A 25,541-nucleotide genomic window follows, 5' to 3' on the forward strand; every position below is an offset into this window, starting at 1 on the left:
CCACCCAGGCGCCCCAGGATTTTCTTTTAAGAGGAGGACTGCTGGGAAAAAGGGCTTCTCCAAACTTGCTATCCTGTCAACGACCAGAGCCGAGAGAGCACTGAGCAGTCAGGCAGCCGGGGCTCTAGTCAGGGCTGCCACTTCCTGCTCTAACATGCTAGGGAAGGTATCTCATCCTAAGCTTCAGCCTCCTCCTGGGTCCATGCAGGTTTCAGGAGGGGGCACAGAAACCTGAAGGAAAGGGTGCCACCAACCTGAAGGGTCACTTCTAGGAGGCAAATCTTAGTATTCTTCGGTGACACTCCAGCTTTTGAGCCCTGCCTAGCATCCTGACTGAGCATCATTCTTTGCAGCCTCCTGGGGCTCAGGTGTAATAAAAAAGCAATGACCCTGGAGTCCAAGGGCTGGAGTTCAGATTCTCGCTTTGTCGCTTACTAGCTGTGACATGGGGGATATTAATATCTATCGTGCAAGGTGGTTTTAAGGATTAAAAGTGATACCACATGGTAGCACTCCATAAGGAGTGGTGGCACTTGTTAAATCAAGGAAGGACCAGAACCAACATTAAAAAGCACCACAAGCGAACCCAACTACAAACAACTTTTCCTCCTTCAGAGCTGGGTGGGGCCCCTCCCCCACCTCCCTTCTGTGCAGAGCAGCCCTCAAAGTTAGCATTTCACACACACAGGTCTCCTCCATTTCATTTTGTTGCTTTGCAAGTGAATGCCCAGTGGGCAGTCATTTCAAAGTCTGGGCCAGCTGGGCGTGCGGGGTGGCTGCCTGCTGAGAGTGGCTGAAAGGGCCTTTGCGGCCTGAGAAAGCCACCCCTGCTCTCCCCTGTGATTTTCACCAACAGACAAAATGCGGCAAGTGAATTAATCTCTTTTAAAAAGAGCAATGCTTGTGACAGAGCATGGTGTCTCCGAAAAGGTTAGGATTCCATCATCCCTGAGATGATGAGTGGAATGCTTAATGCGGGCTGCCACTCAGGGCAGAGCAGCCTGTGTCCGGGGGCTGGGCACCGCAGGCCTTTCTGGGCTCCCTCCAGACTTGTGGAAGGCCCTTCCCTAATGAACCAGGTCTCCCGCTTGGCAGGGCAGTGGTGGGTGACACTAACTGGGGGTGGTCCAGGGCAGCGGACAGGGAGGAGGCCACACCAGCAGTCAGGAGTTGAACCCCGTATCTTGCACAGATCTCAGGCAGTAGTGGGGGGCAGGGGAAGAAGCAGGATGGATTTGGCCCACATGCAGGCTCCAGTACTAACTGGGTGGGTAGGTACGGATGAATGAATGACCTAGCCTCTCTGAACTTTACTTGGTCCCCTCATCTGAGTGACAGCTCCTGCTCTCTGAGCCTGTTCCCACACCTGTTCTTCAAGAATGGAGAGGACCCCAGCAGCCCTACTCTGTAGTCACAAGGGGGTACCACGAAGAAACAATGAGCCAAAATATGTAAAAATATTCGACATGCGGGGCGCCTGGGTGGCTCAGTCTGCCTTCAGCTCAGGTCATGGTCCCAGGGTCCTGGGATCGAGCCCTGCATCAGGCTCCCTGCTCCGAGGGAAGCCTGCTTGCTTCTCCCTCTCCCATTCCCCCTGCTTGTGTTCCCTCTCGCTGTGTCTCTATCAAATAAATAAAAATCTTAAAAAAAAATACTCGACATGCAATAAAGTACTGGACAAACGGAAGGGCTGTGCTATCATCATTTTCTAATTAGTACCTACCCCATTTTAAGGAAGTAACAGTAAACTAGGATATGTGGAAGGTGTACAAAATTTTCTGTGGATTGATAAGTAAACAGTCTCAAATCCCCAGGCAAGGGCAGTGGTAGAATAAGGGTCCCCTAGCCCAAGACCTGAAGATTTCCATAGGAGACTAACACATCAAGGGGAAAAACAAAGCTGTTCTGATCAGGGATCCAGGTGAGTTCCGAAGGCTTCGGACCAAACACGAAACAATTGATGGAAAAGAGGATGAGAGAGTCAAACTCTCCCTTCCTGCTGTGAGTGCTTCTGTATTCTTTTAAATTTTATTGTTGTTTTTTGTAACAATGAACATACTATTGCTTTTTTTTTTTTTAAGCAAAACTTTCTTGGGGCGGGGGGACCTTACCCTTTCTTTCTCCAAGAAGCCTATGCTAATCTATATCAACATTTACCAGTTTCCTCCCCGCCCCCTCCAGTCAGCATGGCCCTCCTGTCTCTTCACTCCCTGTGCTGGCACCAGGGGGCCACACACGGCCTTGAATGAGTACATGTCTACAGCACTTCCCTACACACTCTCATCAGTACCTTGGTCTTGTGTTGGAAGTTACTGGTTTTATACTGGTGGGCCTGTCTTCTTCAAAGAATTTAGGCTCCTATGTATATGTGGGAGAGTGTGGGTGTAGCTTCTCAGGCTCAGGGCTGGGGACACTTAAGATGCAGGCCTGGGGCTGGAGGCCATGGATTCTAGTCGTGGCTTTCTCAGTAACTAGTTGTGTGATCCTAATCTGTCTCTCTGGGCCTCACTTTTCTCTGTGGTAAAATAACGGAACAAAGGATTTCTCAAATCCCTGTCAGTCCTAAAATCTTAGGATTCTAAATATGTATAACGTCAAAATTTGAGAAGTGGATTCCTAACAGACACAGGCACTCGCAAGACTTCCAAAGAAAAGACAACTCCTCGGGCTGCTGTCTATAGGAGGGAGAGAGTCCCAGACAGGGATATGGGGCAGTTTTGAGTTATTCTGGCTAACCAGCTCTTCCACTCAGGGGAGGGAGGTACCACTTGATTTTTCTTCCTCTTTCTTTATGACCAATCAATACAAAGCGGCCACTGAACTTCAATCGTGCATTGTTCCAACTGATTTCCGGATCCCTCACATTAACCAGCTCTCAGCTGCAGCTGGGGAGGGGGCTGAAGGGTGGGGAGCCCTGGCCCACCTGCATCAGAGGCCTGGAAGCAGTGAGCCATGCAGACTCAATCATGATCACTATCTGGGCAACAGGGCTCTGGCTGGAGCCTCGCAGAAGGTCCTGTTTACAGTAATAACAGCACCAGGCCAGGCTGAGCAGAAGCAAGGCGCCTGGGGCTAGAATCCACACACAGCCTCCATCTGCGCCTTATCTACCCAGTCAGCCTGGGCTGAGAGGGGCAGGGCAAGGGAGGAAGAAGGCTGCTCTCAGAACCCAGCTCCGGCCAGCAGCCTTCAGGCAGGCTCCTGGTACTCTAATTCCACAAACACAAGGCCTCTCTGGCATCTTCTGCATTTGCTACTTGAACTAGGCATTCTCCTTCAAGGCCCCTCTTGGGATTCTTCCTCTAGGAAGCTCTCCAGATGCTCTCCCTACTAGGGAGATGGCCCACTCCAACACTGCCACTACTCCAAAGGGAAGCGGGTGAATAGTGAGGGAGGAGAAAGGCATTTATGCAGACTGCAAGCTTCATAACTATTTATTTCCTATCATATAAGGTTTTAAATTTCTAGATAAAGAACAATCTGCAGAGATCAGTCCAGTGCTTCCTTTTACACATACAAACATGGAGGTTCACAAAGCATCAGCCTTCGACTAGACTAATTTGGATTTGAGCCTGCATCTGTCTCTTCCAGGCTGTGTGACCGTGGCAGGTTATGTTAACCTCTCTGAACCTAAGTAACCTTACCTTATCAGCCTGCCAGACCTACCTAACAAGGGTGCTGAGCTCGACCAAAAGAAATAACGTATGCAAAGCACTTACATTTTGAAAATGTTAGTTGTCATTACCACAAGTGTTCTATTTGTTCAAAAGCACACAGTGGAGGAGCTGTATCAGACCCTCACTGAATAGTGCTGGATTAAACAGAATGAAGTCCAATGCTGGGTGACCATTCTTTGTCCCAGCTCTCACAGTTTCTAGCAGGAACCTGACACAGATTAAAGTGCAGAGATTATTTTTTTAAACTTTATTTTGAAATGATTTCAAACAAGCTTACAGAGCAGTTACAAAAATAGCACAAAAAAACCTCAGATCTGTCCTTTGCTCAGATTCTCGTTACATTTTGCCTCTTGTGCTTGACCACTGACCACTCCTTTCGCTATCTTTTCCTGGACCACGTGAGAGTTAGTTTCAGACATTATGCCCCTTTACTCCCAAATACTTCAGCACATATTTCCTAGTACGAGGCTATTCTCTTACATAACCACTAAACAACAATGATCAAATTTGGGACACTTAACATTGATAAAATATTTTTATCTAATATTCAAATTTCATCAACTACCCCAATAATATCCTTTAGAGCAATTTCCCCCGTAAACCAGATATAAGCCAGGATCAATATGAGAATCAGGTATTGCATGTGTCTTCAGTTTCCTTTCACCTAGAATAAATAGTTGCTCAGCCTTTCTTTGATTTTCATAATTCTAACACTTTTGCAGAGTAAGGCTAGTTTGCAGAATGTCCTTCAGTTTAGATAACAACTTTTTGAGGAACCCATTTCCTATTATTCACCCATTCATTCCACAAACTTTTCATGAGACCGTGGTTATTATAGGACTCTGAGCAGGATGAGTTCCAGTGTCCTTGCCTTCAAGGCACTCACTGTTCAACTCCACACCTGGAAAATAACTAAAATATAAGTGAGGACCCGGGAGAAGGTACCATGTGAGTGTAGGTCAGAGCAATGGAACCACAGGGAAAACTTCCTAGAGGCAGAGGCATGAGCTGTGCCAGAAAGGACAGGCAGAAACACCAATTCCACTACTGACCTCCTAGGATCCTCCTGAGGAAACGTCTCTGTTTCCCCAAGAAGTGTGTGCCATGGCTGGGATGCAATAAAACATGAAAAGCAACAATACAAGGCTAGAAAGGGGAGGGGGTGGCCCAGGGCACCCTCATGGGGGTACCACTGCCCAGGGCTATATGCTATGTCCCAGTCAGCTGCTGCCCTGGTAACTTGGTGACAAGAAGGAAAGCCCTGTCTAGGCAGCTGAAGTGTGGGAAAGGGTCATGGGCGCCACCTACTGGCACCACAGCAGGACTCTAGGCTGCTACGGAGGGCAGCTGGGTAGCTGGCTGGGTTGCCAGAAAGCTTGCCACATGAGTATGGCAGTGAGACACAGAAGTGGCTCAAACTTGTCAAACAGGGTTGCACTTGAGCCACCACTGTCAAGGACCAGAAACCCATGAGCTTTTCAGTAAAGACTGGACTGTGAAAAGCCGTTCAAAATACCTGGCCCCCTAGACAGGTGAGGGCAAAGATCAGGTTCATTCCAGTAACAAAACTTAAGTAGCATCTTCTTCAAGCCAGGCTCTATGCTGGGCACTAAGGGTCCAGAGATGAAAGAGACATGGACCTTGCCCACAAGGAACTCCCAGTCTGAACTGGGGTTGGGGAAATGGGACAAACACACAAACAAGCGCTTTAAGTATCATGGCACTCTGAGAGCTCTTTGTACAGGGTCAGTGAGCACACAGCATACTTGGCTCTTGAATGATGGAGTCAAAAGAACGCACACCTCTTGAGCGGCCTACTATGTATCAGGCACCTGACATTTATGATCTCATCTGATCATGTGACTAGTGAAGGACTTGCTTAAGGTGAATGGTCAGTGAGTGGCAGCTAGGGACTGGGACTCATGCCGGGACTCTCTGCTGAACCACACTGCCTTCCAGGGCACATATCCCACTTTTTTTCCCTTCTTTCCCACATGTAGCCTGGGGCCAGCACACTACAGGAGTCTGATGGGACTAATCAACTGACAAAAAATGATAAAGGAAAGCCTTAAGTGGAAAGGAAGGATCTGAGGGATGGAGATACTCTTTGATTAGTTCTGCATTCTAGAACCTTCTCCCCTGGAAGAGACCCTCTTCTCCTAGACTCAAGATGAGATAGGCCCAATCCATCCCTTCTTCCTCCACACTAGCTCCACAACTGTCATACTCACATGGCAATACAATGCTTTAAAATGGTCTTGCCTTTAGGTTAAAACAAGCTTAGCAAACAAATCCAATCAAAGGTTAAAGAAGTACAGCAAGCCCTGGTTCTCAGCAGGCTGGGCTGACTGCAAGCTTAAAAGAATCCAGGAGTACCATGCAGCTGCCAAAAAAGCTAGTGCAAATTCAGACCATATTAATAGAAGCATAAAATCTGTAACAAAGGGGATGACTGCCCTGCTCCTCACAATTGTGGTCATGCCACAATTCAGAAATGGCACCAAAACTTTGGGGCCATTTCATTAGGAAATGACTACGACGGGGAGAAGACTTGAAAGCACAGTTTAGGGAACCAAGGCTTATTTAGCTTGGAGTTCCGTCTCCTAATATTTAAAGGTCTGGAACAGGAAAAGGAAGCTGTGTAGTCCTAGAGGACAGAGCAGGGGCTAAACAGGGCAGCTGCAGAGGAAGCTAACGCATAATGACAGCCCCCTATGTGTCAAGTGCTAGGCCAGTGCTTTTACACATACCGCTTCAGAATTCATCATGAGATAAAATGTTTTTCTAATTCCAAAGTGCCTTTGTTTACATTACTCCAAATGTCCAGAAAGTCTTTCCACTAAGCAACTTGTATCCAGATACTACCTTTCTCCAGGCCCAGATTAAATGCCACCTTGTCTATGAAGCCTTACCTTTCTTACATACTAATTACAATTCTCTTACCAGACTGCAAAAGTTCTTGAAAGGCAAAGGTCATCATGATACATGTTTATGCTCCTCCTCAATGCCAAATGGGGTATAATGCTTATAATGGACCTTAAGAATGCCAAAAAAAAAAAAAAAAGAATGAATAAATGCCAAAGAAAATATACAAATGGCCAGTAAGTATGCGAAAAGATGCTCAATGGATGGACCATTAGCCATCAGGGAAATGCAAATCAAAACTACAACGAGATATCACTTCACATATACTAGGATGGCGGTAATAAAAAAGACAGATAATAATAAGTATTGGCAAAGACTGGAGAATCAGAACCCTCATTCATTGCTGGTAAGAATGTAAAATGGTAGAGCCACTTTGGAAAACAGTCTGGCAGCTCCTCAAAATGTTAAACATAGAGTTACTATATGATCCAGCAGTTCCATTCCTAGGAATCTACCCAACAGATATGAAAACATAGACATTCTCATAAAAACATATATGAATGTTCAGAGAAAAATCATTCTAATATTAGCTAAAAAGTAAAAACATAAACGTTCATCAACTGATGAAAGGATAAATAAAATGTGATATATCTATACATGGAATATTATCCAGCCATAAAAAGGAACGAAGTACTGATACATGCTACAACAAGGATGAATCAAGAAAACATAATGCTGAGTGAAAGAAGTCAGCCACAAAAGACCACACTGTCTGATTCCATTTATATGAACTGTCCAGATAGGCAAATCCACAGAGACAGAAAGTGGATTAGTAGTTTCCAGGGTCTGGCGGGAAGGGAGAACAGGGAACGACTGCTAATGAGACTAGGGTCTTTTTGGGGGTGAGGGAGTGATGAAAATGTTCTGGAATGAGATAGTGATGATCGCATAATTTTATAAATATACCAAAAACCACTGTATGCTTTTTAAAGGGTGAATTTTATGGTATGTGAATTATACCTCAAAAAGAAAAATAAAGAATAAAATAATGAATGCTTGTTCAAGCAGAGTCTGCTTATCCTTCAGGAGGTAGAGAGGGCCTCATATCTAGAGAAGCTCTCCTGAGGACTGGATGCTTCCCAGCAAAAACCTCTTTGGGGGCGTGCGGGGAAGGGGAGGAAAACCTAAACAGGGACTTGAATACTGATGAGGAGGTAAGGCCAGAGACCAAAGTGCCTTGGATCCTTTCTACCAGTGCAGGGGCTGTAACTAAGTGTCACCTGCTCTGGAAAGGATCCTGCCCTGCCTGCTGGACTCTGAACCCCCCTGGGAATTCAGAGGCCTCCCCCAACTGTTTGTGCTTTACATCCTGTCCCTGCTCACTATCCATCTGTAAAAGCTGGTCAAACACACAGACTTCATGGGAGGCCTGGGTGCTATCCCCCTCAAACAAAAGGGCATTGAGATGGAAGCCTCGGCTCAGCCTCAGCGTCAGAGAGGATTCTTAGGCAGCCTTCCTGGGCCTCCCATCCACATAAACGGAGGGCCCAGGAGCCCAGCCAGCCTGCCCAGCTGCTGTACCCTCCTGCTGGGCAGCCTCTGGAGAATAAACATGGTTTCATTCGACCCATCAATCAACCGGCCGGACTCTATCTGTACTGTGTGCCTTCTGAGTGCCCAGCCAGCCTTGTGTGACTAGATATGGTGGAGGCAGGAGGAGGTGCCATCCACCTTGCTGTGACAGCACAGCCTGGGTGAGGAGACACGGGCAGGAGAGGCAAGGAGCTGAAAACCCAACGTGATACTGTACAGCGGAGACTTTAAGGCCATGGGAATGTGATACAAAAGCTCACCGCGGGCTAGAACAAGTAGTGAACTGCAGTGAGAAAAGCACATACTTTGGGTCTCACTTAAATCACAGCTCTACTAACTAGCTGTGAGGTAGTAAGCATGAAATCTAAGCCTCAAATTTTCTGATCTGGAAAATGGCTATAACAATGTTTTGCAATACTGTGACAAGAAAGGAAAACAATACACATACAGTATCTAGTACTCTGCCTCCCGTAGAGTGGATATTTAATAAATGACAGCTACTGTAATAATAGTAAGGGAGAGCATTCTGGAAGAGGAAGGGCTTGAGGTGGGCGATGAAGCACGAATTGGAGCTGGACAGAAGGACAGGGGTGGAGCTGCGAACACTGCAAAGGTTTCCAGGTAGGAGGAGTAAGCTGCACGTCTGGGCCAGTGAGAAGCCACGTCTTGACTGGAATGGGGTTCCTGGGATGGAGGCGCAGGCCAGGCTTGACTGGTGGAGGTGCAGGGCGGGGGTTGTGTCGGTGAAGAGCAGAGGGGAAGACAGAAGGCACACAGAAGTGGTTCTCCCTCTAACTAGAAAACACTTCCTGAACAGGAAAAGGGAGGCTGGAAGAGTGCAAGGCTCTCTGCCTCAGGCCTCCTCATCTGTAAAATGAAGGGGTATGCCACTTCCAAGTGGATGACTTCGGGCAAATTACTCAAGTAATCTGCATTTGTTTCACCATCTGTGAAATGGAGCCACTATTACTTGCACAGTTGTGAGGATTTAGTGATTAAAGCCGCACATAATACCTGCCTCAAAAAAGGTATTCAGTAAACATCAGCCGCTATCAGTAATATTTAACAATATTATTAAAGTCTTATTTTATAATATTTTATATTACACATACCAGTATATATAAAATTATATGCATGAAAAATTATGCCATTAAAAAGTAATAACCTATAAAAAGTAAATAAAATTCTGAATATATTTAAGTTCTAAAAAAAAGGAGTAAAACTAAGCATGATAGCCTGTGTGTTTTTTGTTTTTTTTTTTAATGATTTTATTTATTTGAGAGAGAGAGAGAGAGAGCATGAGAGGGGAGAGGGTTAGAGGGAGAAGCAGACTCCCCGCCAAGCAGGGAGCCCGATGTGGGACTCGATCCTGGGACTCCGGGATCATGACCTGAGCCGAAGGCAGTTGCAACCACTGAGCCACCCAGGTGCCCCCCAGCCTCTGTGTTTTTTTTGCCCCACTTACTATTCATTTACCTTGGGTTCATTAGTCTGGGAGGTCTCTGAATGCTCACACTAAAAGCTTAAGAAACAGGGTGCCTGGGTGGCTCAGTTGGTTAAGCGACTGCCTTCGGCTCAGGTCATGATCCTGGGGTCCCGGGATCGAGTCCTGCATCAGGCTCCCTGCTCAGCAGGGAGTCTGCTTCTCCCTCTGACCCTCCTCCATCTCATGCTCTCTCTCTACCATTCTCTCTCTCTCTCAATAAATAAATAAAAAATCTTTAAAAAAGCTTAAGAAACATGTATACAGGGTAACAACTTAATATTCAGAAAATTCTATCCATTACCTTAATTTATTTTTCTAGTTATGGGGCAGTGTAATTAATAACACTTAGTAACAAAACCTACTATATACAGAGCATTCAGTATGCGCTAGGCATATAGCACTAAGCGTTTCATTTAATTTTCTCACAGCAAAGGTGTGAGGTGAGGTAGGTCAATCATCGTCACTTTGTAGAGGAAGAATCTAAGGCTAGAAGAGGTTAGGCAACTTTCCCAAGGTCACAGAGCTGACAAATGGCACAGCTGGAATTCAACCCTTGTTTTCTCAGACTCACAGCTGGGACTTAAACCTTGCTTTCTCAGACGCCAAAGTCCTTGCCACTGGGATTCCTGCCAACGATAGGAGAGCCTCTGATAGACCCACTGACTGAGTCAGAGGGGAGAACCACTTGTTGCCTTATGAGGAGTTTGGACCTGGGACTCCTCAGAAGGGAGGAGAGGGAAGGAACTAGGATGTAAAAGAACCTAAGTTCAAAAGTGAGATTAAAAAAAAAAGTGAGATTTTCTGAGAAAGCTTTCAAACAGGACAGGGACAGAGCAGGAACTGTGAGGCAAGAAGCTAAAGTGAATATCATAAGCCCAGTGACACATTTAGCTTGACTACTTTCAGTATTCTTGGATTTCTCTCCCTCAGTTTCCAGGAAAATTCCTTGGGAAAAAATCCAACTGGTTCTAGCCATGCTGACAGGATTTGTGTTATGGTCATGACTGAGCTGGGATTTTCAAGCAGCAGCACTCGGGCCACAGCAATAGTGCTGGGTAGAGAGAGCCTGACAGCTGCCCCTGCTGCGGGACCCTGGGGGACTGCAGCTTTGTGACCTACCCTGCCTCAGTGGCTGGATCAGTGCCAAAGAAGGTCCTGGCACATACAAGCTGGTGACACTCAGATTAGTTCCTGATGTTTCTCAGCCATCAGAAAAGTTGTTGATCACCTCACCCAACAACCCCACCACCACCACCAAATCAGTTACCACTGCTGTTAGAATAAACACAAAGCTCCTCACTATGGCCTCTAACATTTATTCTAGGGCGCACGCACATGCGCACACGTGTGTACACACACACACACACATCCTGCCCTTGCCCTTTTTAGTCCTTCACACTTGTCATCATTTCTCCCTCCGCTGGGTCTTTGTAAATAAAAGTTCCTTCTGCCAGGAAAACTCTTCTGCCCTTCTTCACCTAAGTTAACTCTTCACCAGAGCTCAAGCTTCCTCCGGGAAGCTTTCCTTGACCAGAAGAAATCCACTAGAGGCTCTAGGATTCTCTTTACCCTCCCTTGCAGCATCTGTCATGGCTGTAATTTCTTTTCTTCTTTTCTTTCTTTCTTTCTTTCTTTAATTTTGCATTTGCACAATCAACATCTCAACATCCAAGTAGGCTTTAAGCTCTGTGAAGTGATGTCTGTAAGTATTTTTGGCTTATCACTGATCCATCAGGGCCTAGCAAAGTGCCATAACATAGGAGACACTATTTGTTGAATGAATAAAAGACGTAATTCTCCATTTTTATATTATTTTTTCAAAGGGAAGTCAGTTCTCTGTTTATAGGTTTATTTATTTATTTTTAAAGATTTTATTTATTTGACAGAGAAAGACACAGCGAGAGAGGGAACACAAGCAGGGGGAGTGGGAGAGAGAGAAGCAGGCTTCCCTTGGAGCAGGGAGCCCGATGCGGAGCTCAATCCCAGGACCCTGGAATCATGACCTGAGCCGAAGGCAGACGCTTAACGACTGAGCCACCCAGGCGCCCCTGTTTATAGGTTTATTATAACTGTAAATAACTATTACCATTTGCCTACCTCTTTACCATTTACAAAACACTTACGCAATATTCAATAAATACTTGTTAACTATCTTCATGAACAGCAATGAACAACAACAATGGTCTGCTATCTATGAAACTCACAGTTAAGGGACCAAGGCCACACAGCCAAGAATCAGTAGGGCCAACACTAGAGGCTCCATCCCAGGGCTGGGCTCCCTTTCAGGGACATCCCTCCTCCCTACAAGTCACCCCCATAGGCCTTAGCTGTTCTCTGCTCCTGTGCTTGGCCAACCACCTGACTCTGCTGGGCTTCCGTGCAGTCGACTAGCCGCTTCCACAACTCACCTACCTATGAAGTTCAGAAACTAAGCTGCCAATATAGTCTTCCCCAATTACCTTCCATCTCCAAGGAGCAAGAGAGCAGAGACCCAGTCACACACCTCTGCAGAACTGCTTGCCTGGTGTTTCAGCGTGTGATCTGGACCTTTCCAAAGGAACTCGGTTTTCTCTACAGAGCTAAACACTGGGAACTGTATTTCAAAGTTCTCAGTGGGACCCCCATTAACATGATTTGGAAACTAAGACTCAAAAAGGGAAGTTCTATGACTTATTAAGGGTCCCAGAGCCAGTTTGAAGTGGAACCCAGATCTCATTCTAAAAATCTTGTATTCTTTCTGTAGCATTATACTGCCTTCCAACATCCCAGTATTTAAAAAGCCCACGAGTGTTACACCGTAGCATTCAAAAACCAGCGTGATGATCTTAAGGAGCTCTTACAACAAGCATCAAATTAGAAGAGTGATGCCAGTTAGGCCTTGACCTTTGGTCTAGAATAAAACTTATGTTTCAATCTACTGTAAACCACAAAGACATTTAAATATTTACTGGTTAAGAGAGCTGGATGTTTGGTTGCTCTGATGCCATCATTAATATCTTCCCATCCAGCCAAAATGATACAACAATCAATAAACAGACAGCCTCTCTGAGGACCTGAGACAGCCAAATGTATTTACCAGCCAGGGTTTTTGTTAATTAGATAAAATCCCTGGATCAATGTGCAAAACATTTACCTATGCTGTAGCTGAGCACATTCTGGACACCTTAGTCCTGGCATAGGGACAGCAAGTGCCTCAAGCCCCAAGCTCGGGCATCCAGGGACAAGAACCAAACCAAGCAATCAACATAAAGCTAGAATAAATGTGTTTAACTCTCAACAAAATCTAACACTTTTTTCTTTCCTAAACTGTAAACCAAATCAGACTTTTTTCCAAAGGCATCTAGTTAACAAGTCTGAGCTGATATTCCTTGATTTTCTAAAACCATGAAACCAGAAATCAAAACAAGATAACAAAACAATCTCTAGGGGAGTCTGGGGTGTCTCAGTCAGTTTAGTGGCTGCCTTTGGCTCAGGTCATGATCCCAGGGTCCTGGGATGGAGCCCCGCATGGGGTTCCCTGCTCCACGGGGAGCCTGTTTCTCCCTCTCCCTCTGCCTGCCGCTCCCCCTGCTTCTGCGAGCTCTCTCTCTCTCTGTGTCAAATAGATAAATAAATAAATCTTAAAAAAAAAAAACCAATCTCTAAAGTGATCACTGAGATTTTTTTTTTTGAAAGGCAACATGGTATATACAGAGGGAAGAGTCAATGATGCTTTGCCTAGATTCAACTGCCTAGTTGACATCTTTACTTGAGTATCTCACTAGTATGTTAAATTTAGCATGTTTAAAACCTAGTTCATAATCTTTTCCCCAACCCAGTTTTCCTCTAGCATTTTCATCTCAGCGAATAGAATCTACACAGCTGAAATTCATTCTTAACACCTTCTTCTTCCTAATCAGTGATATTCAATTCTGTTCATCCATTCAACATTCACGTATTAGTACATATGACATATCAGGCACTGATACTGCTCTAACCACCACCAAGTCCTGTCTAGCTTACTTCCTCCATCTCTGCTAACATCTTAGTCAAGTCATCATCTGCCATCAACCTCTCTTCTAGGCTATTCCGACTATTCCAGTCGCTTTCAACCAGTCTTCCTGCATCCACCATGGATCTCTATAAATCTGTTCTCCATGGAGCAACTAGAGAGATCTTTTACAATGCAGATCTAGATCATGTCACAAGATCTTTCTCTCATTCATGCTCGTGCTTATGCTCTCTCTCACAAACATACACACACATGCATGAGCACACACGCTTAAAATTCTTTAGTGGCTGCCCCCCAATCTTAGTAAAAATAAAAATCATCACCATGGCCTACAGACCCAGTGTGGTATGGTCCTTGCTTAACTCTCCAGCTTCAGTTCATGTCATTGTGCCCTTGTTCTCTAGAGTATGGTCAGATTGGCCTTCTCTCAATTGCTTGATTTCTTCACATCTGTTCTTGACTTAGGGCCTTCCACCCTACTGTTCCCTCCAACCGAATCTAATTCTGCCTTTCTCTTCATTATTCAGACCTCACTTCAATCTCATGTACTCCAGTGCTTTCCCTTACTGATACATACCCTCTCCTCCACTCCTCCTAGATCCAAGGTTAGATTCCCAAGTGCCTTGTAATCCCTTTTTAAACAAGTTTGAAGATATAATTAACATAACATACAATCCACCCAAAAAAGTGTACAACTCTATCATTTTTAGTATATTCAGAGTTGTACAATCTTCACTACTAACTCCAGACCAGTTTCATCATCCCCAAAAGAAACTCTGGACTCATTAGCAGTCACTCCCTATTCCCTCCCAACACCAACCTCTCCAGTCCTTGGCAATAACTATTTTCTGTCTCTATGGATTTGTCTATTCTGGACACTTTATATAAACTGAATCACATGATATGTGGTCTTTTTTCTGACTTCTTTCAGCTAGAATAATGCTTTCAAGGTTCACTGATGTTGTAGCAAATAGCAACACTTCATTCCTTTGTGCTGATGAATAATACTCTGCTCTGTAGCTATACCATATTTTTATTTATCCATTCAGCCATTTCTGGACTTTGGAGTTGTTTTCCTCTTTGGGGTATTATGAGTAACAATCCTGTGAACATTCATGTTCATGTCTTCTTTTCTCTGGGTTATGTACCTAGGAGTAGACTTGCTGGGTCATAAGGTAATCTATGTTTAACATACTGAGGAAATGCCAACCCTTTTCCAAAGCAGTTCCACCATTTCACATCCACACTGGCAATACGTGAGGGTTCCAATTTCTCCACATGCGACAAACACTTGCTATTATCTTTCTGCTTACAGCCATCCTAATAGATGTGAAGTGGTATCTCATTGTGGTTCCGATTAGCATTTCCCTAATAATTAATGATGTTAAGCATCTTTACGTGTGCATACTGAATATCATGTGCTCATTTGAATATCTTCTTTAGAAAATATCTATTCAGATTCTTTGTCCATTTTTAAATTTGGTTATCTTTTTATTGATGAGTTAAAGATTTCTTTATATATACTGGGTATAAATCTCTTATTAGATACATGATTTGCAAATATGTTCTCCCATTCTGCGGGAGAGTCTTTTTCACTTTCTTGAAGGTGTCCTTTGAACACAAAGTTTTCAGTTTTGATTAAGTCCAATTTATCTATCTTTTTCTGTTTTCTTGTGCTTTTGATGCTATATTTAAGATGGCTTTGCCTAACCCAACTTCACAAAGATTTACTCCTACGTTTTAAGAGCTTCATAATTTTCGCTCTTGCATTTAGGTCTATGATCCATTTTGAGTTAATTTTTGTGTATAGGTGAGGTAAGGCTCCAACTGCATTTTTTTGCATGTGGATATCCAGTTGTCCCAGCACCATTTGTTGAAAAGACAATGAACTTCATTTTGAAGTACAAAATTATGTCTGCATAATTAGTCCCACTCCCAGTTAGACTATAAGTACCAAGAGGACAGGGACTGTGTCAATCTTGTTCACCACTGCATTTCCAGCATTCAGCCCAAAGCCTAGCTCCTAATAAGCACTCACAAACCTTGGTCAAACGAAGTATTATTTGTTATTAATAAATACTCTACAACTCTATGGGTTATAGGTATTATCTCCATGTTACCTAAGCTCATAGAAGTTAGGCAACACGTGCCTTGTTTTGCTGGTTCTCAATTTTGACTCATGTGCCCCATCCTCCCCTAGGAAGGGAGTTAATGAGCTCCTCCAGGGCAGTGACTGCTTCTCCTTCCTCATGGTGTTGCCACCAACACAAATTCAGCTCAGGGCTAGGCACAGAAGACAGGCTGGACAGATGAATGACTGAGGGACAAATGGACAATGCCCTCCACGGCCAGGTCTCTCCCTCTTCTCCTTCTTCTCCCTCTTCTCCAGAACTGGAGAAGAGTTTCCTGACCTCAAACTGTGATCAAGCAACACCAAACAATATATAATCACCCGCCCCACCACACACCCTAGGCTGTTTCTTGCCTCAGTGCTACCACTCATACGCCCCCCTTTGCGTGGAATGCCTTCCCCTTCTATTTCCCAAGCCCTACTGTTATTTAAAGCCATTTCCTCTAGGATGCTTTCTCTGGTCTCCCCGGTTGGTTAGGGGCACCTTCTGGGCTCCTGTCTCACAGCACTGATCACGCTATGTTGCCACAGTCTTCCCCAGTCTCCTGCATTAAGGGCAGGAATCATGCATGGCCAGGGGTCCCCTGTGCCAAGCATAGGACCCAGCATATGACAGGTGCTCAGTAAATTTTGTCAAATGATCAAATGAATCCTGGAAGGGCAGGCAGTGTGAGGTTCAAGATTGATATCACCAGGGTTCCTTCTTTAGAGAACGTTTGGGTTGATGAACAACTGAGTTATGCACTCAGCAAAGAGGCCCAACTCCCTGCTGGGAGAAGGGAAATGGGTAGGGGTGTTGTCTTTCACTCAAGTTTGTTCTGAAGGAAATGTGATCTCCACTGGGAGACTAGGAGGCCTCACTTCTCCCAGTCCTGATAGCTCCTCACATGGCTCAGCCCAAGCCTAGACAGATGTGCGTTCAATCTGCCCTATGCCCTAGGTTTCGGGTGAGTGATTCCTGCATCCAGAAGCCAGGCTTGGGTATGGGCCGAGCCCAGGAGTAGGGCCACCTGCTCATGATGCTGACAGGTGGGACAGGGGCCCCAGGACAGGGCTTCTACTCCTGAGTTGTCAGAGCTGAACACAGTAACAAGGTTTAAGTGCCTTGGGGGAGGAGGAGGAGGGAAATGGTTGCCACACAGGGAGAAAGGAGGAGAGAAGAAAGAGAATAGGAAAAGACTCAGCCTTCCTCTAATATAGCCAATGGAAGTATGGAAATAAGACTCTGGACTGTCTGCTTCAAGTTTGCTGAAAAGTCAGTAAAAAGCAACTTTCCCCAAGTTCTGTTGTGCTGGGGATTAGAGTATGAGATGTGGGGAAACAGACCTGTCCCTGCCCTGGGGAGGCACACAATCCAGTGGTTTAAGGTGAAGTCTAGCTCACAACCTTCTTTTTTTTTTTTAATTTTTTTTTTTTAAAAGATTTTATTTATCCGACAGTGAGAGACACAGTGAGAGAGGGAACACAAGCAGGGGGAGTGGGAGAGGGAGAAGCAGGCTTCCCGCGGAGTGGGGAGCCAGATGCGGGGCTCGATCCCAGGACCCTGGGATCATGACCTGAGCTGAAGGCAGACGCCTAACGACTGAGCCACCCAGGCGCCCCTAGCTCACAACCTTCTTAATATCAAGAACAGAATGTGGTGAGTGGCAGATCCTGCCCTGTCCCCTCTAGCCAGGCAGGCTCATGCCACACACAGTTAGCGAGCACCACATAAAGCAGGTCAACAGTACCTCTACATCAGGGTGACTGTCCAGAGCTGTTGGCTTGATCGTCTCATAAGGTTGTCTATAAGGATTCCTGATTTGGGCAGCAGTGAATCTTGCTGCTTTTCTTATTCATGGACTGAGTGCCTCCTCAGTCCTGACAGTCAGCCCTAGTTCTCTCACCCAGCCTCCAACTTCTCTTCTAGACAAGGATCACTCTCTGGCCACAGGCCAGCATGGCCCTTTTCAGATGACTTTCATACCCTCCCAGACCAGAAGGGAGATGTGGGGCAAAGGAAGGGGAGATCACAGCCAGGTGGGAGGAGTCAAGGAAGGCTTCATAAGGGCTGTAGCACTTGAGCTGAGTCTGAAAGGATTTAAGCAGAGGGTAATGAGCACTGAGTACAGAGGGATGGTCTGTGTAGAGGGCTCATACCCAAGACCTAGGAACTTAAGATTCCACAGTGTCCTTAAAGAGGAGGATGAAGCACTTCCCCTCTGAGCAGAAGAACCTCAGGCTGCTGCTCTTCACTATCCAGAGCTTTCCCAAGGCTCTAGGACTAAGGAAGGTTGGGGGACATGAAGGCAGAGACACAGAAAGCCTCAGAGAGGGCAATGGGGAAAGAACGGTAAAGGACAGTATTATTCACCAGATCTGAGTTTTATTCCAAATACTGATATCGGAGACCATACTGATCACATACTTGGTGACCTAACCATGTATAAACTATGTTTAAGGGGTTTTTAAAAATTGAGAATGAGATTCTATCCTGCTATAGGCAGGTCTGTTGGACGGAGCTAAAAGCAGGATACACAGGAAGAACCTAAGAGCAGCATGAAGCACCTACGCAGAGTCTAAGGCATAGAGAAGCTAAATAAAGACCAGCTGTAGGAATTCAAAAGAACTGTTCTTTTAGCAAGGATGGTCAGGCTCTCCCCACCTCCACCTCTGGACCTAGCTCTATTAGCAGAAAAACTATAATTGATAGGTTACATGTCTGTTTCCTCAAGACCAGAGCCTGGGTCAGCCCCCATCTCCAGTGCCCTCCAGCAGAGGCCTGCCCATTCATTCATAAGCAGGAACTCTTTTGGCTGAGGAGGGGGGTCCTAATTCAGGCCTTTATCACCTTGAATTTGTCTTACTGAAACAGCCTCTCCTCACTTGTTGGTTCTTCACCCTTCTGAATGATCCTAATTGAGTCACTCCCCTCACTCCCCTGCTCAAAAACCTTCCATGGCTCCGCTCTGCTTATAGGATAAGAATGCAAGACTCCTCACCAGGGGCTTTCTAAGCCCTGCACACTGGTTTCTCCCAGACCACCTGCCCTCTTCCCCACTCCTTGCAGTGCTGTTCAAGTACCACCTCAGCAGCACCAACACGACACTGGGCCCAGCAGCCAGCCAGCAGCCCGTCCCCTGTCTTTACTCAGTTTGTCCCTACTCTTTGCTTCAGAGTGGGGGCGGGGGCACAGGGGGACGCAGGAGGTCAGAAGAGTAGGGGTAAGACTGCTGTGCTGAAAGTCAGGCTCTGTGCCTTGCTCATCTCTGACTCCCTTACAAGGGGTGAAGAGAGACTCTGAGTCATCATGACCAAAAGAGATGAGACAACTGGAGGCGGGAGAAAAGCAGCTAGAGACTGGAGACACACATGAAAGGCCCTTACAAATGCTAGCCACACAGGCAAGAAGGAATGTTCTGCATCACACACACCAGAAATTCAATCTCTTCCCGCATTCTTTTGATGAGTGTTTAACTGCTATTAGAAAAACTTTTTTTTTGAGAGAGCTAAAATAATCAACACTCAGGGGCTTAATGGAATAGGGTAAACTCAGCCTCCCCTGGGTGACAGAACAGTGGATTCACGGCATTGCGGCTTTGCAAATACACCACCTAAACTAGGTTGCCAGAGCTAAGCAGCAGCCTGGCAGTCCTCAGCAGGAGGGCTGACCGATCACTGACAGGTGGCTTGAGGGTCAGCAAAGCCCTGGGGGGGGCACAGCCAGTTTTGCCCCCTCACTCCCTTGTACTGCAGCAGAAGGAAGCGCGGCTCAGCTGTTTCTGGGGAAATGAAGATGCCATGCACAGCCGGCAGTTATGAATGGCTCTTATAACAACAAGCTGACATCTGTGCTTGGTTTTTAAGATGCATCATTGCATGTTTATTAAACTATTGCTCCATCATATTTATTTGGCTACGAAACAACTCCCAGCCCATACTTCCAAAAGTGGTTTATTAAAAACTAAGCCTTGAACATTAATACTCAAAAGCACCCCTGAGAATCAATAATAATGCTGCAGATAAAATGAAAGGGAATCAAAGCAGTAAGTCTTAGTGGGGGCTGCAGCTGACTTTCAACACTTTCTTATATGTTCAGGCAGCTGGAGTGAGGAGGAGCACCGAGAGTGTGGCACTGAATACAGGGGTAGCCACCCCAAACAAAGGACTTCCTGTCTAATATGTGGACATGGTAGCAGGGAAGGGGGGTATCCTGGGGCCACCTCGCTTTATACAAAGGGCCAAAAAAGGCCAAGATGAAGCCCAACGCAGGCCACTAGATTCACCAAGAATAAAACCTCTGCCCCTAACCAACAGCCCCATACTGAAGCCCTGGGCTGGCACCGGTCTGAGCATCTATCCTGGACACAGACTGCCCAGCCCCGGCACCAGGCTGAGCCTCAGCCTGAGTCCTGTCCCTGCCCAGAACAAACCTCAGTTCCAACCTGCCAGTGGTCCTAAGGGGCCCAGCTGAGCCAGGCAGGCTGGAAGAATGCACTCAGCCCCTGAGCAGGAGCCCAGCATGTGCACCCCAGCCCTTCAGGAAGATCTTTCTAGCCCCAGAAGACCTGGCAGAAAGGCTTCTTCCAGCTCCCTCCCAAATCCCCAAACCTTTCCATGGGTGCCCACCTGTACCCCATCCAGGCAGCAAACAGTAACACATGGCCAGTTCCACAAACATATACGAACAAATTGGAAGATTCAGTAAAGAACCCACAGGATGTGGAGTGGACTCTAAACCATGCCCTGCTAAGAACAAGACAGTGGAAGGATCCAGAGATGTTTGGGGTCAAGAAAGAAGGAGACACAAGGCTGACTCACTACTTAAAAAATCTAAGGGTTGACCTGGGCCAAGGCAGCCCAGGTGACCGTGACTTACAGGGAAGTTACAGGGTTCACTTCCCAAATGAGTGTGAGGATTTCCTCCAAGGCAGTCATCACTGCAGGAAGGGGTTCACCCAGCTCAGGCCATCTTGTAGGGGAGAGCAAGTCCTGGGGATCGACACTCACCTGCTGACTTCTTGGACATTGTTGGTGCGAGCAGCTTCCATCAGGGCTGCATCTGAAAAGAAAGGGGGCACTGGTCAGATCCCTGGTCAGGACCTACCCTCAGAGCTAACTGCATGGAGGGCCCAGCAAAACAATGGAAATGGAAGAACTTCAGAAACATGGGCTTTGGGGTGCCTGGATGGTGCAGTCAGTTAATCATCTGACTCTTGGTTTTGGCTAGAGTCAAGATTTCAGGGTCCTGGGATCAAGCCCTGCATTGAGCTCCATGCTGAATGTGGAGTCTGCTTGGGTTTCCCTCACCCTCTTCCTCTGCCCCTCCCCACCAAAATAAAAAATAAATAAAAGGAAAGAAACATAGGCTTTAATGAAGGAAATGATACCAAGGCATATAGAGAGAAAGCTAATCATCCCCTGCCTACATGGTAGGCACTGTTACCCTGTCTTCCACATCCATTACAGAGCCCAAACTTGTAACTCTTATCATACAGGTGATCCAGGTAAAGTGCTAGCAACCATGTGCTGCCTATGGCAAATGCGTGATATGTGAATCTCTTCCCTCTTCATTAGCTAGAAAACTCAGACTAATATGTTTCACATGGCTGTCATTGTTACTAGTCATCCCCCTACCTCATCCCACTTTCTCCCCCAACACTGATTTCTCAGCCTAGTTTTGAATCCATGTCAAAAGTCACCAACCCTGCACAGAGGAACAGGCAGGGGTGTGGGCTCCTCAGTTAAGAGCCTCGACCAGGAGCCAGGAGGCCCAACCATCTGCCCCCTACTCCCAGGGCTGTGGCAACCCCTTTCCCTCTCAACTCCAGCTTCCATGACTATAAAGTAGATGCAATAATCCTTGTCCTGGCAAGCCTCACGAGGATTCCAAAAAGATGAAATGATGGTTGAAAAACCTGCCAACTCCTCGGTGCCAAGCTCAGCAAAGGGAGACCCAAAGCAGAGGGTTGCAATCCCTTAGCAAACACCTAGCAGAAAAGCAATGCTAAGCCTGGCCTGGCCTGAGCAGTCTGCAGGCTGTTGGCACCACCTCGTGGCCACAAAGAAAAACTGCGTGACTCAGAAAAACTATTAATAGTAGAGGCAAGATTTTTTTCAAATAGTCATGGAGCCCTATGTGCCCAGCATGGTTCTGAGCTCCATTGTTGAACACTGGAGAGACTCATACCCAGCCCTGCCTCAGGGAGTTCTCAGTCCAGCCAAGAGACTCACCCAGCAAAACATGAGAGGAGGCACTGCAGTAGGGTAGAAAGCAGGATATGGAGACAGACAGACCTGGGCTCCCACCCCAATTCTGCCACTTACGTGCTGTATGACCTGGCCAACTCATCTAACCTCCTGAGCCTCAGTTTCCAGGAATAAGATAGCCACCTTGTCATGCATATGCAAACCAGATCTGTGGTTCAGACATTACTGTCTCCACCCCACCTGCCAGCCTAGAGTCCAGGCAGGGAGAGATCTTTCCTGGTTATCTTCCCCCATGGTTCTCTAAGCACACATCCAGGGATTCTCAGACAGCCCTCAGTTGGAAGGGGAACAAAGCTTCCTCAGAGATTACTGCATCCACTCCTCCCTCATTCTGCAGAAAGAAGTGGCTTCTGCAAGGTCACAGGGGCAATGAGAAGGAGCTGAGAGTCAGGGCCTCCCGGCTCTTACAGGGTACAGTTTCTACCACACCGTATGGAGGGCCTGAGCTTATAACTCCAAATCAGGGTACAGCATAGGCTAGCAAAGTTTGAAGGGCTGGAAGTGATCATGGTTTTGGTCATTACTTACTTTAGAAAGTAGACAAAGTCCAGATTGGCGCCCCCAGGAACCTCTAAGGCAAGACCTTGCACCCCTCCCCCAATTCATTTAAGCATACTAGCCTCAGGACATTCCCTGCTCATTAACTTTCCGTGGCTCTCCACTGCCCGTGGAAGAAATTCCAACCCTCCAAAAACCCTCCTGTCTGACATCCAGGCCCCACTCCATCTGCTCTCACCTCATTCCAAAGACCCCCTGTCCTCCAACCAGGCTGGCTAACCTGCCAGCCCCTGCACACACCATGCTGACCTGTGACCCCCATATCCATGAAGTCTTTGCATGCAATATAGTCCAACTCAAGACACATTTACGGAGTACCTACTACGTTCCAGATGCTATGGTGGACAAACAATGTGAAAGTATTAGGGAAAGGAACTCGTATCAACTTGAAAAAAAGGTAAGCTGTATTCCTCGCTCTCATGGAGCTCACAGTGTCACTCCTTTTCATCTCTTGCCTCATCCTGCAGAGCTCAAGTTCAAATTCCCCATCCTCCAGGGGTCTCCAATCTTCCAGGAATGCTTTCCTGACCCTGCTGGCCCTCCAATCCCCCAACAACACACTGTCGGACCACTCACCAGACCCATAGGCCTAACTGCCTGAACTGTCTCCTTAAATGACTTTGTGCTGCTAGGAGTTCCACACCTCCCAGAACTGGGCTCACAGAGAGTATTCAAAAAATGCTCAAAGATAGAATTATAGCATGCCTAAGCTAGAAGAGCCCTTACGGTCTCTATTTCAACATCCTCATTTTGTAGATGAGGAAACAGGGCCAGTGAGGATGAGAAGCAAGAGTCTAAAGTCACAATGGGAGTTACAGGTAGAACCAGAACAAGATCCCAGAGCTCCTTACACCCAATTCAGGACCCTTCCTTTACAGCTGGCCATATCCTGCTAAATAAACTTAGTTCAAGGTAGTCCCCACACTTACTCCCAAGTCTCAGAGCTTGGGATGCATGAAACCTATGAACACCATGCTTCCAGCCTTACCCCCTGAGGAACTACTGAGAACCTGAGTGGTTGGACTCATGTAGGTCAGAAGTCTGGCTGCCTGCTCCCCCAGTCCCTGCTCAACTCCTTGCACCCAGGTGAGATGCCAAGCTGGGTCAGCCGGCCCCCACGGTTGCTTTTGGGTCTCTAAGGATCCAACTTCCTTGTTTTTCTTCTCCTACCAACTGCATGGTTTGGCAAGATCACCTCACACCTAAGACCAGGGACAACAAAACCCCAGGGACTCATGGGCAGACCCAGACTGCTGAACTCCAAGACTCAAAATAACAGCACTGTTAAGAGTACTGAGAAATCATTCTTTACTGTGTAAGGGGGGATAACGTGAAACCAGAGAGGAGCAAGGGATGAACAGTGGCAACGCTGGTACTGAAATCAAGTTTCTACTTCCTTTCTTAGGCCACCTTTCACAGGGAAAAGTTATCTGAACTATCTAGTAGTTACCGTTAGAACACACGGCGGTTTCCTGGAGACCTCTTAAGAGAAGAATTGGACCAAGCAGAATATTAGGGCATAAAAGGACCATGCTCTAATTTTAGATGTCTCATTCAATGTTTTCATTGTACAGATGGACAAAGTAACGCCCAAAGAAGGGAGTTGACCTATGATAGGAAGTGATACAACTCAGAGGCACTGAGCTCTCCAGTTCACCACCCTGCCCCAGTGACCAGACGATGTCTGAGTCCTTCCAGGACTGAAGCCCTGCTGCTCTAAAACTATAAGCAACTCCCGCCCTCCAAAGATAACGGAATCAGGTCACTCCTCCCGCCTCTATCTTCCTCGAACCCAGACTGCCCCGATAATCACCCTTGTTGGACGGGCTCTTGCTGTAACAGTGAACCACCAGCGCCGTGGCCAGGGCCCACATGCTCAGTCCGGCCCTGCTGGGGACCCCGTTCCAGCTGTCCTGTCTCGGGAGTGTTTCTTCTGGGCTAGGAAGGCGTCCCCATGTTGCGGCTACGAGGCCCTGGGTCTCGGTGCATCCTCCCTGGCGCCCCCAGGTGGCTGCCCCTTCTCGGGGGAGGAAGGCCAACGATGTTCCAGGGCGCCCCCCGACGGCCGCCCTCAGCCACTGCGGCTCCCCGCGGCCCGCGGTGGTCACACTCTGGCTGGAGGCACTTCCGTGACTCCGGAGCGATGGGGACCTAAGCAGCTGGAGAAGGAGCCGCGGCGCCAGCGCTGTTCTCCTCAACACCAGGAACCCCAGCATCGTGACAGCCGCTTCGATAGCCCCTGGGTGCCGGCCCCTGTGCTGGCCGCGTCCAACATGGCTGCCGCGGCGCGTTCGAAGACGCCGCGAACGCGGTGGGATACCGCACTACTTCACGGGAGTGGTAGTCCACAGCCTTAGATTTTACCGCAACTGGAGAACAAATAAACTACATTTCCCAGAAAGCTGTGGAACATACGTCACAATGACAGACGACTTAGAGGAGCCTGATGCATGTTGGGAAATGGAGTTCGAGTGAGGGGGCGTGGTAAGAGGGGAAATGCCTGGGTAAGAACGTGGAGATTAGAATTAAGGTTAGAATCCCAGAGCCTCCTGCCAAGTTTAGTTAAAATATGCGACGCAGTTTCTGACTACTGCAAGTTAAACAGGGGATCTTCAGCAGAAGCCTATTATGAAACGTATGCTTATTTCTTTTAGCCTATTTCTCTTTTTTAGCCTGGGACAGCTTTTCAAAAAAGATGTTTAGGGTAACCAGTACACCTGTAACAGCAATTCTCTTTATTTTCCTACACAGATTTCCTTTCGGTTGAAAAGCTAACTCCTAGTCTTGCTTTCTCACTTGTGTTATTTTCTAATGGTTTTCACATGGGTTGTCCCATCGAATCTCATGACAGCTGCATGCAGGGAAGCTGGGCAAGGAATGTTATTCCTGTCTACAGGAAAGGGAATTTCAGTTCAGAGGTGGAAAAAATTGCTAATCAATCAATAAATAAAGCTCAGATCTTCTACCTCGGAGCCCAATACCTGCACCCCC

At 46.8% G+C, this 25,541-nt stretch overlaps 1 protein-coding gene across 4 annotated transcripts in view; it reads right to left on the minus strand.

The window, feature by feature from the left end:
* The window catches only part of CLPB (ClpB family mitochondrial disaggregase), a 173,870-nt gene extending 148,976 nt beyond the window's left edge, over window positions 1-24,894 (minus strand). For 2 of the 4 annotated variants that reach the window (XM_073879641.1, XM_025894277.2), the window contains exons 1-2: window positions 24,364-24,894; window positions 20,733-20,784 (exon numbers count right to left, since the gene is read on the minus strand). In XM_073879641.1, the coding sequence (XP_073735742.1) occupies window positions 20,733-20,784; window positions 24,364-24,766 (455 nt within the window). In that variant the 5' untranslated portion in view covers window positions 24,767-24,894. The remainder of the gene's footprint in view (window positions 1-20,732; window positions 20,785-24,363) is intronic. The other 2 variants (XM_025894279.2, XM_025894278.2) reach the window with 2 other exon arrangements.
* Between the last annotated feature and the right edge of the window lie 647 nt (window positions 24,895-25,541).

The sequence above is a fragment of the Callorhinus ursinus genome, unplaced genomic scaffold, assembly GCF_003265705.2.
Source record: "Callorhinus ursinus isolate GAN/ISIS: 27379988/994484 unplaced genomic scaffold, GSC_fseal_2.0 scaffold35, whole genome shotgun sequence".
Classification (NCBI taxonomy): Eukaryota; Metazoa; Chordata; class Mammalia; order Carnivora; family Otariidae; genus Callorhinus; species Callorhinus ursinus.